Genomic DNA, 17312 nt, shown 5'->3' on the forward strand with positions numbered 1-17312 from the left:
ATATATTACTCTTTAATAATATTTATAATTTTTCAAATAAATTATTAAATATTAAAATCAAAGCTAAATAAATTGATAATACTTTCTATTTAAAATATAATATAAATTATAAATTAATAAATCAATTAAATTATAATATAAATATAAATATTATTAATAGAAATACAAATTCTAAAATAGATTTAAAAAATAAATTTAAAAAGGAATCTAAAAATTCTAAAATAAATTCGAATATAAAATCTAAAAAAAATTGAAAAATATAAATTTTAATAATTTAAATCTTTAACATAAACATTTAAATTATATAAATAAAGATTATATTATAAAAACATTAAATTTAAAAAAATCTAATATTAATCTAAATTATTATAAAACTTATATATATATTAAAATAATTTAAAATATTAATAAAACCTTTTTTAATATTAAATTAAATTAATTCAAAAGAATTAATATTAATATTTATAAATAATTTAAAATATTAAAATTAAAAAAAAAAATATTTTATTACTTTTATTAAATAGATTATAAAAAATATATAGATATATCCTATTAAGTATAAATCTAATATTTTTATTATATTAAAAGATTTTTATAATTTAATATTAAATCAATTTAATAAAAGTATTAAAATAATAAAAGTCAATAACACTAAAGAATTTAATTCGAATTAATAGAATCTATTTACTAAATCAAAAAATATTATATTAGAGTTTATAAATCTTTATTATTATTTTCAAAATAAAAAAGCCGAAAAATCAAATAGATATTTAATAAAAAGATTATTAGTATTTATAAAAAATAAAAATCTATTTATATTCTTATAACCTAATATATTAAAGAATATATTTTATATTAAAAACAAATACTATAATAAAATTATAAAAAGCTTTCCTTTTAAATTAATATTAAATAAAGAGTCTAATTTAAAAGAAATTAAAGTTTTAAGATTTTTAATATATATATTAAAATATAAAGAAAAGAAAACAAATAAACTTGATTATAAATTAGAAAAAGGAATTTTAATAGAATTTGAATTATTTAAGAATCTATTATTTTATATTCCAAATAAAAATAAAATTATGAATTTTAATGATTATATTATTAAAGAAGATATTTTATATTATAATAGAAATATAAATAATAAAAATAATAATATTATTATAAATAATTTATTAAAAAGATTAAATATAAAAATCTTTGAAAATGAAAATCAAAAAAAAAAAATAAATATATATAATAATATTTATAATAATTTAAAAAATAATAATAATTCTAATAATTTTAATATAAATAATGATAAAAAATTAATAATGAAAATCCTATATAATTCTAATTTATTTATTTTAATAAAATAATTTAAATATATTTAAAAAAAAATTATAATTAAATATAATATAATTTATTAATATATAATTTATATCATTATATAACTCATTTTCATTTTAATTTATACTTTTCTTTTTTAATATATATTTTATTAATAATCTATTATAAATTTATATAATCAAAAAACTTATATATTCTTTATTATCGAAATTATTTAAAAAGATAAAAATTAAAATATTCAAAAGATTATTAATATATATAATATTTTATATATAATATTATAATATAAAATTGACAATTTTATTTTTTATATAAAATATCAATATAAATTTTATAATCTTTTAAAATTAAAAAAGAATATCATTATCAAATATATATTTGATACAAATTCAAAAGATTTTTTATTTAAATTCAAAAATATAAAAGATATAATAAATTATATTTTTGAATTAAAGAATATAAAGAATATTGAAAAGTTTTGAATATATTGATTTGTAAAATATCAAATTGAATTAAAAATATATTTTAATTATATTTATAATTTTCAAAAAGCTTTTTGTAAGGATTTTAAACTTTTTGAAAAATGATTTCGATTAATTATAAATATATAAATGAAATATAATATTTTGAATAAAGATTTTTATAATTTCAATAAAATAGATTTTATAATAGAAATTATATATATAATAATAATAATAATTAATATTAAATGAAATAATAAAAATAAAATAATATAATTAGATAATTGAAAATAAATTATAATAATAATATATAAAAATAAAAAGAATAAAATTTATTTCTTCATTTTTAATAATTCAAAAATAAATTTATTTTTTTAATTAATATATCAAAACAAATCTTTTTTTGAAATAAATTATTAAATTTATATTTAATAAATAAATGAATAATAAAATAAATTTAGAATAATTGAAATATTTTGATAAATATATTAAAAATCAAAGAAAAAACAAATATCAAATATTAATATTAAATAAATATAAAAACTACAAATCAATAACTTTTCAAATATATTATAAAAAGAATAATATTATATATTTATATTTATTATTATATTCAAATCATTTAATTCAATTATTTAATATTAATTATTTTAATAATTTAAAATATTTATATAATAATTAAATTAATAAATTTATTAAAATATATATTAATTATATTTTGAAAATTGAATTCTTTATAACTTTTAAAATTATATATAAAAAATCAATCACTTTTTAAAATATAAAATTAAAATTTCAAAAAACAAATTTAATCCTATTTAATTCTAAAATTATATTTTCAAAATTAAATATTCGAATTTATATATTTATCCTTTTTTTTTTCAATTTAAATTAATAAATCTTTTAAATTTTTTATAATCTAATAAAAGTTCTTTTTTAATCAATATTAATTAAATCTCGAATAATTCATTATCAATTAAGTTTCTTTATATTTATATTTGAAATTATATTAATTTTAATTAAAAATTTAAAAAAATTAATTTATAAAAATATACTTTTAAATATAAAGAATTATATATTTTAAATAACAAATAAAATATTAAATAAATATTAATATATAAAAAAAAGTGTTTATTAAATAAAATATTTTTGATATATTATTTTAATAAAAGATTGATATTCAAATTTAATATAATAAATATTAAAAAAAAAGGAATTCTAATAAAGAAATATCTTTTAATTAATATTATAATAAATATAAAAAAACAAAATATAATATAAGAATTTATTAAAATAATATAATATATTTTAAATTATTAAATTCTTAATAATTTAAATCAATTGATTCAATTGTTATTAAATAATATAGATTTGAAAATGTAAATTGAGGTGAAAGTAGATTATATAATAATATAGCTTATATATTAATAAATTATGTTATATAATCTTATTTATATATTATATATTGAATTAAAAAATCAAAATTATAAAATTAAATTAAATAATATTAATAATAATTAATATAAGAATAAAATATTATTATATTTTAATATAAAAATTAAAGAAAAAATAATAATAAAAAAACCTTATAATAAAAATCTAATTATTTCTAAATTATATTTAAAAGTTATATATTCAAATTAAAAAGAAAATTAGGAAAAAGTTATAAATTATGAAATAAAAATTCTAAAAAAAAATAATATTTAGGATAACGTAACGTATGGGGAACTCGGACATATGGGGAACTCGGACACTTTTAGCCCATCACCAACTTGAAACCGCAATAACTTTTATTATGCATACCCAATCACCTTCTACATCTGCTCAAATTGAAGAGAAGCTTCAAAAGGCTATAATTTCACTTCAATTGAAAGAATTTAAATCAATTAGAAAGGCTGCAGAGCATTTTGAAGTCCCTAAGTCTACCCTAGCTGATAGGCTGGCTGGGAAGAAAACACGTTCCCAAACCCACGAAATGGCTCAAATTCTTTCAAACGCAGAAGAAAATACTCTTGTACGATGGATTTCACGACTTACCATCACTGGATTCCCTGCTACACCTATGTTGGTGAAGGAAATGGCCGACGAAATTCGTCTTCGACGCGTTCGGGTCGCGTCATCTCGAAATCCTACCTCGACAGAAATTCCACCTATAGGCCACGAATGGATCTATAGATTCCAAAAACGACATCCAGAACTTAAAACATGCTATTCACGTCAATTAGAGTCTAATCGGGCTAAAGAAGCAACTCCGGAGAATATTCAGGCTTGGTTTGACGCGTTTCGCACGCGTCTCATTGAGCGAAAGTATGAATTAGATGATATGTATAATATGGATGAAACCGGATTTGGAGTTGGAAGTACTCAAAGTACGCGCATTATAGTCGATTCTACTCAGAAGTCGAATTGGAAAGTTACAGCTGGCAAGCAAGAATGGATAACTGCATTTGAATGTATCAATGCAGCTGGAAATGCTCTATCACCTATGGTCATTTTCAAGGCTCAGAATACGAATTCTGCATGGATTCCAAAGGACACACCTCAAAGCTGGCAGTTCTCTACTAGTACAAATGGATGGACCTCAAATAGCCATGGATTAGAATGGTTAAAAAGGGTTTTCGAACCAGAATCCAAGAAAGTGTCAGGTGACCGACCTCGACTTTTGATCATGGATGGCCATTCAAGCCATATTACAGGTAGCTTTATTGCTTTCTGTATAGATAATGATATCGATTTACTTATATTACCTCCTCATTGCTCTCACTTGCTTCAGCCACTTGATATTGCGGTGTATGGGCCAATGAAACGATATCATGCTTTAGAGGTCGATCGATATTCTCGAGCTGGTGTAAAGCGAATCCAAAGAGCTGAATGGGTAGAACTCTTTCAAAATATCAGAAAAAAAGCATTGAATTCTTCTAATATTAAAGCTGGCTGGAGAGGAGCTGGTTTAGTACCTTTTGCCCCACGAAAAGTACTCGATTCATTACCATTTAACTCCTCCCAGCAACCTTCTACTCCACAAATGAGAACCCCCAATCAAGACCTAGACTTGTCTATACTCAGGAGTTCTCCTCCAGATGGAACAGAACTAAGGCAAGCAAATCAGATCTTTAATACAGCTCTAGCAAGCAGTGGTTCTCCTGCATCGCCAACTCGTCGATATGCCAAGAGAATGACTAGGCTTGTAGAATCTCAAAATGCTGAGATAGCCCTACTTCGGAAACAGCTCTCTGATGCTCAGGAGGTAATTGAGACTCGAAAGAAGAGAACTAAAGGCAAAAGAGTCAAATTACAAGGTCAATTTGTCTTTAGTACTAAGGAAGTATTGAAAATGGTACGTGAGGCGGAGGAAAAACCGAAGGAGAAAAAGCCACGAGGACGGCCACGCAAACGCCCAATTGAAGAATCAGAAGAAGAGATTGAAGAAGAAGAGCTAGAGAATAGTTCAAGTGATTCGGAATTGGAATTGGAGGATTGTGTGGCTCGTAGAACAAGATCGCGTGTAGAATAATTGAAAAAGTGTCCGAGTTCCCCATATGTCCGAGTTCCCCATACGTTACGTTATATATATTTATATAACTTTTAAAAATTTAATTTTATTTATTTAATTAGATTTAATTTTAGAAATATAGATTTATATATAAGAAAACTAAAAAACTAATATTTTTATAAAAATAAAAATTTGATATATATTTTATTTTATTATATTATTTTTTTTATTTGATTTTTAATATAATAAAAATATGGAATTATTTCAATTATATTTTTTCATTCCTTAATATATTTAATATAAAATCTAAATTATAATTTTTTAATTTAATGAAATTTATATTTGGATTTAGTATTTTAATTATATATATATTCAATATATATTTTAATAATTAAGATTTTTCAATAATTAAATTAGAATTTCTTTTTATAATTTCTATATTATAAATATAATATATAAATATACTAAAATCAAAATCTTCTATAATTAATTAATCTATTATATTTTAATTTTCATTTTAATAAACTATTAAATAATATTTGATTTTTATATTGAAAATAATATAATAATATAAATTATAAATATAATAGATTTTCTTATTATTATATTGAATTATATTATATCACCTATTATTTAAAATCTTTATATTATTTTTGATTAATTAATTAAAATAATTTTATAATATTTCTATATAATATATATATATATATAAAATTTATAAATATATATATAATATATATTTCAATAATATATATATATATATATAAAGATTAATAATATATATAAAGATTGATAATATATATAAGAATTATAAATATATATATATATAAAGAAATACCTTTTAATAATATATTTTATTTAATAATATTATTCTATAATATAATAGGGGTATATATAATATATATATATATAAAAATTATATAAATTCAAAAAGAAATATAAAATCGATATTGATTTGTATTAATATATATTCTTTTGTATATAATATATAAAATATCAAATTCTAATTGAGTTTTAATAAAATTTTAGATATATTTTGAGTATATTTAATTTCGAATTCGAAAATCGATTTTCTTTTAAATTTTCGAAAACTTTTTCAATATTTTTTTGAAAGCTTTTTTATTGCTTTTTTGATATATATTACACTGTATATTAAAATAACTTACTTTTTAATTGTATATATGAATTACTAAACTTATAATCTATTATAAATCGAAAATATATAAGAAATGATTATATATATATATATAATATATATAATATAGAAATATATTTGTATAAATGATTAAAGGATTATATAAATAGTATAATATATAATTTTGATTGAAAAAATTATATGAGATTAACTTTTTTATTTTATAATTTAAAAAATTAGATTCCTTTTTATACTTATTCGCCTAGAATTAGCTTTCTTTATTTAAAATCCTTTTTCTAATTTAATTATTCTTTAAATAAAAAACTTATTATTCCTTTTATTCTTTTGAAATGACAATTAAATAATTAACTATTATCTTATCAATCTTATCTAATCGATTTATATAGCTTTCAATCTTTTATTATTAATTTATAATTCAAATTTATAATGAAAATTACTTTATTCTTATTTGAATATATATATATATAAATTAAAAGATATCAATATTATATCATATTATTATTTTTATTTATAAAAACAATATTATAAACAATATTTATAAAAACAATATTAACAATAGAAGAAAATTGAGAATTCTTTTATTTCAATATTAAGAATATATTTATAAAATTGTATTTAAATGAAGAAATCTATTTTATATTATTTCAAAATGTTTAAATGAAAAAGGGTTATATTCTTTATATTTTTTGAAATCTTTATAGATTGAAATAAATTAAAAAAGATCGAAGTATTCTTTTAGAATAAATTTTAATACAGGATTTATTTAAATTTAATAAATCTATATATATATATATATATATATAATATTCTTTTCAATTATTTCTTTTGATATATATAAATAATATCATTGTAATAATTATTTGTAAAAAAGATATTATATAATATTATTAATGTTTTTTTTATTTTTTTTTAATATTAAATATTTAAAAAAGATTAATAAGGTTTTAAAAGTATGTATTATTTGAAATAGCAAAAGAACGGTTTTAATCATAAATCAAAAAGAATATTTGAATATTATATTAATATGATTTGAGATTTTATATAATCAGTATAAATTTAGGAAAATATTAATTTAAAATTATAATTAATTGAGATTAATATTTTTAAATAATCAATTATTAGATAAATATAAATATTTATAGATAATTGATAATATAATTTATTTAATATTTTATATAAAATTTGATATTGTATTTGATATAGAAAGGTTATTGTAAGTTATATTTAAATTTATTAAATATTATTATATGGTATTTAAAAATCTTTTGAAATATTTATAATTAATTATTAAATAAAAACTACATTTTGAATTTGAAAGAGTTTAATTGAATATATTATTAAGATATATATGACGTGGTTTATTAGTATATAAGCTATATTACTATATAGACCACTCCTTTTTACATACAAAATTCATTTATACATAACCATACACTTTCTTCATTTAATAATATAATTTTATAAAATTTAAAAATTTAAAAATTTAATTATAGAAAAATTATAGAATTTAAATTATTTACTGGGAATTATAATTATTAAAGTAATTATTATAAAAATAATATTTTTGTAACAAAAATCATAACAATTTTCACTTGTTTTAAAATATAATAGAAATTTTTATTTGAAAATTAAATTATTTAGAAATTAATTTTTTATTATTATTTAATATTCTTTTTCTCTTTAAAATAATGATTAATTATTAAAATAAGAATATTGAAATAGGCCTAATTTTAATGTGTTTTTAAATGGCCTATATAGTGATATAGCCTATATGCTAATAAACTACATTATATAAATTGAGTAAATAATAAAATTGATAGAAAAAGTATATTTGAAAGAATAGTAATATTTATAATAGATTAATATTATAGATAAGTAAAAAATAGATATTTATAATTATATTTAATATAGAAATAGAATATATTTCGATAGTTATATTTGTAAAACAAGGATAATGAATAGTATAATTTTTAAAAGATTTAAAGTGATTGAAATATATTGAAGAAGAAGAAATTGTATAAATGCTAAAAGATAATTAAGAAGTTTTAATATTAACTAAGAATCTATATTCATATAAATAATCAAAATATTTAATATATATTATTACTTTATTAAAAACCTTATTGAAAAGAAATTAGTTAATATTATTTATATTAATATTAATGATATGATTGTAAATGAATTAATAAAGCTATATATTAGAGTTATTTTTGAAAAGCTTAAAGATTTACTGGGATTTAAAGAAATCAAATAGATTAAATATCAAGATATAAAAAATAAATGAGATACTTTTTTTAGGGGAGTGTTGAAAAAATATAATATGTGTATGTGATATATATATATATATATAATATCTTTTACTTTTATATTTAGAATTTAGAATATTATAGTAATTCTATATAGTCAATACTATATGCATTCCATTAGCCTACTCCTTTAATTGTAAACATTAACTAAGTTAATACAAACAAATACGAGTTATAGCTATAGTACATCGCATTCTTAGCGAAAATGTATTAAAAACTATTATTTATTCAACTTTTTAATCTCTTAAAAATTTAATATAATATTGAGTAAATTTTCTAATTTTCCTAAATATTATTGAAAATTATTGAAACCAATTAAAGAAATAGATAAATAAGATTTGAAATTTTTCAATTGAAATATAAAGTTCTGAGATTGAACATTTCAATTTTAATATTCTATATTTCAATTATAAAAATTATAGAAAACATTTCATTCATTTTTTCTAAACTATTATAATTAAATTATATTATGTCAAAGTTTCGAGTTTATAATATAACAATTGGAAAAATTATTCAATATTTAATTTTAGATATTAAAAAATTATTTTTATAAGGATTTTATTATAAATTGATAAAGAGTACGATGAGCTATAACTATAACTCTTGTATTCCGCCATCGGGTCAAACGAGTAATTTGCCCCTTAGAATCACTCCAATCTAAGCATTGAGATCTATTCACCCATAATGAAATTTTAGATTCGTATATTATTGAGATACATGGATATTGAATAATTCATTGTCATTAAGTGAGTCTTACTCCACTTTTCGTGACCGTTAAGTTGTCAACTACTGAGAAGGCTCAGAAAAGACTTTTTACTCTATTTCTACAACTATTTTGTCTTCCTTGGTTTTGGCATCCCCAATCGATCGTTCTAAAGTTCGAGACAATTTTGAATATTGAGATGAAACTGTGGGTGAAAGCTCCCATCTAACGTCGGCATTTGGCTGATGAACCAATGTTTGTTTATTTGCAAACGTGGATCCACCTCCTCTGCTTGAAGAAGCCTGATAACGGATAGAGCTTTGAATCGTTGCTGGGGAAGATATAGATAGATCTGATAACGTTACATCAACTTGTTCAACAAAGTCATTACTTTGTTACGCACCACTATGGCCACTATTATAAATACCACCGCCTCGGTCGCCTCGTGTCATAGGTAGATTATAAACTCGAACAGAGCCTTGGATATTGATACCTGTATTTTCAATCAGTTAGTTCCTGGCACTTTCGGCTGGAGATGGGTAAGGGAAAGGAGCTTCTTCTTTTCTTGAGTTAGCTTTCTCTGCCACGAGCTCAAGGATCAATCAACTTACTATCACCATATTCGTAATACCAATTAAGATCTTCCATATAGCGAGTCAGATGGATATCTTCTAGATAATTCGCAACCGACTGGTCGATCAATTGCAAAGCTCGCTGCCGTATTTTCTGTTCGTATTCATGACGTTGCAAAACAGACCAATCTTTTGCATCCAAGTCCTGTAAATGTTTCTCGATTAACTCATTTGTTCGAATGGCATACATGTATCCTGGCGGCGGCACTCTGTAAGAAATTTTTGCACCAGACTGTTGACTTTGAGGTCGCATAAAAGTTCTTAAATATGATTGATCTATGTATACTTGAAGGGAGCTTTTCCAACCCGTCCAGTGCAGGAAGTGAATCTAGCTCAATGACAAAAGAGGATCCACTGCCTACCTGAAACAATCTCTTCTGGCATGTCATCTAAAAGTATACAATTGTGCCCTTGACCTAGGGATATATCATTTATAAATTCAAAAGGTAGCAGAAAATAGTTTGTTTTAAATGGTTATAAACAGCATTTATCATATTGAATATTTTTCTATATTCTAAAAAAACAAATAAGCCAAAAGATTGAAAAAATTTAACGTCAAGGGGCGAGGGACGGGACTAACAATAACTTGATGCTGAATGTGTTGTACAAAAGCTAGGTCCGGAAGTTCGGAAATAGTATCTCAAACGTTTCAACGACTTATCAACCTTTTTTTTTCCCTCAAGCCTCATTCTGTACCATAATATAATCACAACCTCTTTCACAAACCTCAGTGTCTCCTGTGTAAAGTATCCTTCAGGCTTGAGATTCTTTCTCATGATGTTGTGGAACTGGCCTCTGGTCGTTGAGTTTCCTTCTGAAGAATCGACTAGTATCTCCCATTGGAAAGTCAAAAAATAGTGCTTCCTGGCACATCAAATGCCCCACAGTATAATATCCAAACATCCCCGCTATAAAGGCGAAGGCTCCGGCTATTTTCTTGAGTACGGCGGCTGTTGTAACGTTGCCGTCTGCAGCGCAGAAGTACGATGCGCTGACAAGAGTGAATGCTAGTTGTACAAAAAAGAATATGGCAATATAGACGAGATTTCTAGAGTGTTAATTAGATCTCAACCAAAAGATTGCCAGAAAATTGTGATGTAGTACATACATTGGAAGTGATCCGATCAAGAAAAATAGGTTGAAGACAGACCATACTGTTTCTGTCAGCTTCGTAATTCCTTAATAGGCAGTAATGAAAGCCTACATAGAACAAAGAATCCAAGGGCATTATTATACTGCACAGTATCATTCCCATATGCAGCTGTTATGCCCAGAAAAGGAATGTCCAATGCACCAAATCCAGCATAGAAAAGTCCAAATGCACTCAAGACAGTATAGCCGTATGAATTGCCCCGAATGAGCTCCCACTGGGCAGAGATCACCATGCCTATACCTGCACTTTAAGAGGATTAGACGAATTGAATTTCAAAAAAAGAAAAAAGGTAAGGAGCCTTTACCAAAAATTGAAATTCGCAACGAAAACATCAGTGTTAGATAGACCGCGAAATCCCATAAGAGCACAAGAGAGCGTCGTAAGAGTAGTCGCAAATGCTCCGATTGCTAATGCGGTCTGAACAAAAGCACAAATAAGTTGACGATTGCATAGAGGCTTGGAAAAACTCACCGGGCTACCAATTTTACTTCCAAAGGATTGCTGTACTACATGAATAGAGTATCCTCGCAAGCTTTGCTCGGTGTCGATGTCTTTGAGACAGCCGCTTTCGACATCTCTACTTCGAATCTTGTCAACCATTTTGAGATGATCAATCAAGCCTGTACAGTCACATAGATTTATAGAGACGAAACCAAGTCCGAAAAAATAGCAACCGCCGGTGTTTGTCGGGATTAGCCTCTTGATCTGAAAATACCAAATCCCGAACTTCGCAGAGATTTGAAATGCCTGACTGTGGTTCCAACAAACAGAGACTTTTAGTATTTTGAAAGCAATTCAACAATGATAATGAACCCAGTATTTCAAATCGGCTAAATGGTTGAATGTAATTCATGGATTGGGAACCTCGAGGCCATATTTATATGACACAGAACACTTGTTCGTTCTCACAATGCCCAATCTAAACGAAGATTTCGACATAAACGCAGTCATGACATGCTTCTCGGCAACCATTTAGGCACATTGTCTTCAAAGTCAGGAATAAGGATCTAAATAGATGACTGAAGGCCAATGCACTGATCTGATATGGCTGACGCGCCAATCAATGCCTCATCTGGGGAAATACCGGCTTCTTGGAAATGGATTTCCCCAATGATCAACAACACTAACAAGAGCACGACATTGAGGTTAAGTGCGCGCAATCCGCAATAATCTGTGTTTCTGGACGCAAAACAGGGGTGAGTGTTGTGGAGAAGAGGTTGTAGAAGCATTGCATTAGTCAGCTCGGACAATATTCAAAAAATGATACACATGGTCTTAACTCTTTCACATCGTTGAAAATTACAGTCATATATGCTACCTGCAACTAAATACCTTCAATCTTTCTCAACAACACAAACATTTACAATGGCCCCATCAATTGACTCCCGAATTTCCGAAATCCACCCCTTCTACCGTATATTCCTCCTCTACATCGAACCCATCATGGCCCTCTCTGGCGCCTACCTCGCTCATTTCCAACCCTACAAATTTATCCACGGCACGGCCCCCTCTTCACTCTCCCGACCCTTTCTTTCCCTCTCCTCAACCTTTACTCCGGACCCCGTGATACAATTCCTATCCACTGATATCGCCGCTCTCTATGTTCTATTCACAATCAACGAAGCAGTGGTCTTGAGACTCACTCGTGACTATTCCGTGTGGAAAACTGTGGTGTTTGCTATGTTGGTTTGTGATATGGGACATTTTTGGGGAATTTACGAGGCGGACCCAGTTGAATTTTTGAGCGTTAGAGGATGGTCGACGGAGGAGTTGATCAATAACGGGATTTTAGGGTTTGGGTTGGTTTTGAGAATTGCGTTCTTATTGGGGCTCGGGAACAGAAAGTAGGGGGGAGATGAGGAGCGCAAAATCCAGAGGTTTGGGAGTTTCCATTCCTGTGGGTGATGCCCGTTATCCTGGACTTTAGTCTAAGGCAAACGAATTCCTGGCTTTTGACACGTGTAAAATATCTGAGTAATATGGGCCACTATATATCATTTGAAGCTGGAAATACGTCAATTTTCAAACCGAGTGTATTTTTCCACACAACTTAGTACCCTGCGATCCTCTATTTGGAGCTCATCATTTCAGGAAAATTGGCGCGGAGGAAAAATTACGCAGAGCATTTGATATTACTATTTCTTACTACTTCAGCAATAGTCAAGCCATTAGTCGGCCATTAGCTACGAATGGACACAAATCCCCTGTGTCTCATCCGTCCTAAACAGTCTCAACATGTGCAGTCGTTCTCTCCTTTTCCAATCCCGCTGTAATTCCCGCTCTCAACGCTTCTTCCTCCTGCTCCAACTCCGCCCATACAACTGCGTGCGCTCTCCTAGCCGGTAAATTGCGCTCAAAAAGTCTATCGACCGCTTCCAGAGGAACATTTTTTGTTTCTGGAATCAAGAAGAAAACGAACGCCGCACCCCAAATCATCAATGATGCGAAGAATAAGTAAACTCCATATCCCATTGAAGAGAACATTTGAGGTGTGAATCTCGAGATGAGAAAATTCCATAGCCAGTTATGGGCAGCGGCATGTGCTTGAGCTAACGTTCGGACACTTTGATCGAAGATCTCGGCGTTTATTACCCAGGGTGTTGGGTTCCAAGTTGGGGTGTAAAATGCCTACGGAATGATTAGTTATATCATTGGGTGTTTGATGAGCTGTGAACTTACAGTCCACAAGTAAAAAAAGAAAACGGCAGATACACCAGAAGGTGGTAGGGAGCTCGTTGGATGATCCGCAGGTTTTGCAATTGCAATGTAACCAGCGACGTAGTACATGCACAAAGCTCCACCAATTGATCCGATCATCAATAGCTTCCTGCGCCCCAACTGATCGATCAGGAACAGCAAGTAAATGATGGTTCCGACGGTTTTGACAACACCGAATAGACCAGTCGAGAATAGTGAAGTATTGGTACCGATAATTCCAATGCTCTTGAAGATAGTTGGAGAATAATAGTTGACGGCATTGATACCAGAAGCGTTTTGCCAAAAGAATAATGCACCTCCAAGAAAAAATCTCCATTGAATCTTCCGGCTTCTCGCAAGGAGTTTGAATGGTTGCCAGAATCCAAGGCCACCACCCGCCATTTGTTGTTCAATATTTTGGTCGATTGCGTAGATCTCTTCCTTGATATAAACGTCATCTTCAGTGAGGTTTCGGATCCAGCATAGATTTTTGATAGCTTTGTCCCGTTTTCCTTTGCTCATCAACCACTATATGGAGTAAAGGTTAGCCATGATTTTGAAAGATAACGCAATTGAGAAGGAAGCATGAAAGGTTTGGAAGCGGAATTACTCACACGAGGGGTTTCGTGGAGCCAAAACGAACCGAGTAATAACAGTCCAGAAGGGATGAGTTGGATTGCAAATGGAATTATCCATTGCTCGTGGTTAGATGGAAGGGTCTCAGAGATTCCGTACTGCAGAGACAATTAGCAACCCTCCCCTCACTCAACGATTGTTATTCTCACATTAATCCAGAATCCAACCAGTCCACCAATCTGCCATCCTAATTCGAACATCTGCGAAGCATTTAGCAAGAGCTGGAATGTGTAATGGGCTGGCAAAACCTACGCAAACCAATCGACCACGAATTGCAGGTGGAGATATCTCGGAAATATAAATGGGTGCCAAACTCGAACAACCTCCTACGCCCAACCCAGCAAGAACTCGTCCTCCGTAGATGAGACCAAGGCCGCGGTCCCCATTTGCACCAAGCATCATTGCAGCACCAACTGTAAACACGGCACTAAATACAGCCATACCTCTGACTCTTCCAAGAAAATACGCTGCAATGTACGCAAAGAGGGAACCGAAGAATGCTCCAGCTTGATAACATGATACAATATTGGCGCTCACGAGATTTAACCTCGTCTTAGATAATGCGGCAAAATTGAATTCCTCTTTGAAAGACGGGAGCGCGATAGTTGTTCCAATAAATGCACTATCATAACCTATCATGACAGCCGCAAACCCAGCGACAATAGAGCATGCATAAACACGCCAGTTATAGACCTGAGAAGGAGTAGGGCGATCCTCAACTTTGGACAACATCCCCATGATTGCGGATTGGGGCTTCAAGGCTCAGCGATGTTCAGGTGTAAATTGGAGTGCCACGAGAAAGAGGGAAATCGTAGTATTTATCGTGCGCATAGCTGGATCTTATCCAGAGCTTCTTACCCACTTTCACACATACGTAACTTTTACCATCCCCGGAACTTCGATGCGAATATGCACGGCTGAGGCGTAAGATGGATAAACCAATAATCTGTATAGAAGCATGGTTTCCGGTAAAAGATTGACCCTCATACCCTCATACCCTGGAACCCACTCCCATCTGACCTGAATGCAATAAGGGAAATCGAGCATGTTTGCAAACAACACGTGCCAGCAGTATATCTCCACGCAAGCTCCATATTATGAACCAGTTTGAAATCCAAGGAACTTTCGATGTATCCGTAGAGAGCCCCGAAAGGATTTCCTTCTAGCTTCCAGCACTAACTAGAAAATAAGAGGTCGAAGGTCCTCGAGTTCCATTCAATCTAGGTGGCCAAAACGGCGGTCGCCTACAACCCCGAGAACCCCATCTTCTCCAAACCCCGGCCCCCGCGAATCCACAAAGCTACCCCGCATTCTTGCTGACACGCGGATAAACACTTTACACTCTCCCTGCAAGCTTTCCTTTTGTTCCTATTTTCAAAGCTTGTTTGTGTACGAAATGCTAATGTCCAATCTCTCATTGGGGCAGCGCGGAAAAATATTGATCACAGTTCGGGTTGTGGGACGGGGTTTTGGCTGTTAGCTCTTCTGAATCCATTGCCTAGTGGACCCGAAATGCTTGCCCAACTATTGGAAAGCTTGATTTTGGAGGAGGGAGCGGGGAGGGAGGCATGAAATCATATTGCTATGGAGCTTTTTGACCAAGACAGCGGAGACAATACCCACTTCCCTCCACTCACTGCTTACATCTGTCATAGATCAAAGCTGGTGTGTCGAATCCATTCTGACTTCCATTAAGGTTCGCAAGATCGCGAGCCGAGGGAATGTGAACAGATCATTCTCAGCAATAAGTAACCTATCTGTACAGAAACAAATTTCCCAAGATTTGAACTACTGCCCACACAGTGAACTTTCAAATCTGGGCAATTCTCCATAGGATTGTATTGATTCGAAATGGACATGTTCGGATCATCCCAACATGCCCACTTTTGAGAAAATTCCGTGCTTTGAGTCCACACCGATAGCAATTTTGTAAAAGGGGATACTTTTTAAGATTGCTCTATCCACCTAGCTCACGGATCACAAATGAAAGCAAGATTTTATATTTGCTCCTCATTCAACGTAGGTAGCAACTGACGACTTGAATGTAGAACAGACTCGGTAGACTCAAACAGACTTGACTGATATCAAAGGGAAGATTGAGATGTCTAAAAGACTTGGCATTATATTCCACATTATCATCTCTGTCATCTTCCTAGTAAATCGAATATGTAGCTCGCTTTGATGTTGAGTTTGCTGCATCATTGATCCTTATCAATATTGAGATATTGAGCCTGCTTTACCAGAAATTTGAATCATACCTTTGAGAGAGAGTTTCTCAATCAGAAGCAATGGTTCAAAGATAGACATGTGATATGATTATGCCCTATTTTGGTTTCAAGGTAAGGATCTCAACATGGCATTGTATTCATGCTACAATATCTTTCATTTCCCTTTCTTAACTCGAGATTTTACGCAACCAGATTGTTACTTTATGACTCCGCCCTTCATCTCCTTCGCTAGTTATCTTTTGCTGGCCAGTATTCTGCGAGACGTAACCAAACAATGAATTCCACATCTCATCTTAGACTTACGGCTGCTTATTGTAAGCAAAGGTGCGAAAGCCAAGCACTTCATGCTATTGATTCCTAAGCCATAATTGGCTTTTAAATCTCGCGCCTCTCCTCTTCCTAACAACCTAAGACTATGGAAGACAATCTTCGCAAACTATACCTTAGATATCCGTTCAGTATTGCAAACGCGCTTCTGTGAATACACTCGACTTTTGCAGCGTCGTCGGAAGTCTCAG

General features: G+C 28.7%; 4 protein-coding genes across 4 annotated transcripts; 1 reads left to right on the forward strand and 3 right to left on the reverse strand.

Annotated features, from left to right (window-relative positions):
• Window positions 1-9430: 9430 nt before the first annotated feature.
• On the reverse strand, window positions 9431-10415 carry BCIN_13g00170 (hypothetical protein). The gene is made up of 3 exons (XM_024696600.1): window positions 10060-10415; window positions 9852-9941; window positions 9431-9800 (listed from the first exon to the last, which is right to left on the reverse strand). Exons 1-3 carry the CDS (start codon window positions 10331-10333, stop codon window positions 9559-9561), a joined length of 606 nt encoding a protein of 201 aa, XP_024552413.1. The 5' UTR covers window positions 10334-10415; the 3' UTR covers window positions 9431-9558.
• A 255-nt stretch (window positions 10416-10670) lies between these two features.
• BCIN_13g00180 (hypothetical protein) lies at window positions 10671-12106 on the reverse strand. The gene is made up of 5 exons (XM_024696601.1): window positions 11705-12106; window positions 11538-11650; window positions 11285-11478; window positions 11189-11234; window positions 10671-11128 (listed from the first exon to the last, which is right to left on the reverse strand). Exons 1-5 carry the CDS (start codon window positions 11831-11833, stop codon window positions 10834-10836), a joined length of 777 nt encoding a protein of 258 aa, XP_024552414.1. The 5' UTR covers window positions 11834-12106; the 3' UTR covers window positions 10671-10833.
• Window positions 12107-12527: 421 nt separating this feature from the next.
• BCIN_13g00190 (hypothetical protein) lies at window positions 12528-13230 on the forward strand. The gene has a single exon (XM_001547437.2). It carries the CDS (start codon window positions 12677-12679, stop codon window positions 13079-13081), a length of 405 nt encoding a protein of 134 aa, XP_001547487.1. The 5' UTR covers window positions 12528-12676; the 3' UTR covers window positions 13082-13230.
• A 100-nt stretch (window positions 13231-13330) lies between these two features.
• On the reverse strand, window positions 13331-15787 carry BCIN_13g00200 (hypothetical protein). Its single transcript, XM_001547438.2, has 5 exons — window positions 14819-15787; window positions 14716-14766; window positions 14545-14664; window positions 13913-14458; window positions 13331-13861 (listed from the first exon to the last, which is right to left on the reverse strand). The coding sequence occupies exons 1-5, from the start codon at window positions 15302-15304 to the stop codon at window positions 13454-13456; spliced, it is 1611 nt and encodes a 536-aa protein (XP_001547488.1). The 5' UTR covers window positions 15305-15787; the 3' UTR covers window positions 13331-13453.
• Window positions 15788-17312: the final 1525 nt, after the last annotated feature.

Source organism: Botrytis cinerea, chromosome 13, assembly GCF_000143535.2.
Source record: "Botrytis cinerea B05.10 chromosome 13, complete sequence".
NCBI classification, from domain to species: domain Eukaryota; kingdom Fungi; phylum Ascomycota; class Leotiomycetes; order Helotiales; family Sclerotiniaceae; genus Botrytis; species Botrytis cinerea.

Coding starts and splice junctions, on each gene's coding strand:
- BCIN_13g00200 (XM_001547438.2), bottom strand. CDS start 15,304: ATGGGGATGTTGTCCAAAGTTGAGGATCGCCCTACTCCTTCTCAGGTC. Junction 14,767..14,818: donor TTCGTGGTCGATTGGTTTGC/GTAGGTTTTGCC, acceptor AATGCTTCGCAG/ATGTTCGAATTAGGATGGCA. Junction 14,665..14,715: donor TGGTTGGATTCTGGATTAAT/GTGAGAATAACA, acceptor TTGTCTCTGCAG/TACGGAATCTCTGAGACCCT.
- BCIN_13g00190 (XM_001547437.2), top strand. CDS start 12,677: ATGGCCCTCTCTGGCGCCTACCTCGCTCATTTCCAACCCTACAAATTT.
- BCIN_13g00170 (XM_024696600.1), bottom strand. CDS start 10,333: ATGCGACCTCAAAGTCAACAGTCTGGTGCAAAAATTTCTTACAGAGTG. Junction 9,942..10,059: donor GTATTACGAATATGGTGATA/GTAAGTTGATTG, acceptor TTGAAAATACAG/GTATCAATATCCAAGGCTCT. Junction 9,801..9,851: donor TTATAATAGTGGCCATAGTG/GTGCGTAACAAA, acceptor TAACGTTATCAG/ATCTATCTATATCTTCCCCA.
- BCIN_13g00180 (XM_024696601.1), bottom strand. CDS start 11,833: ATGGTTGACAAGATTCGAAGTAGAGATGTCGAAAGCGGCTGTCTCAAA. Junction 11,235..11,284: donor CCTTGGATTCTTTGTTCTAT/GTAGGCTTTCAT, acceptor TGACAGAAACAG/TATGGTCTGTCTTCAACCTA. Junction 11,129..11,188: donor TTGATCGGATCACTTCCAAT/GTATGTACTACA, acceptor TTAACACTCTAG/AAATCTCGTCTATATTGCCA.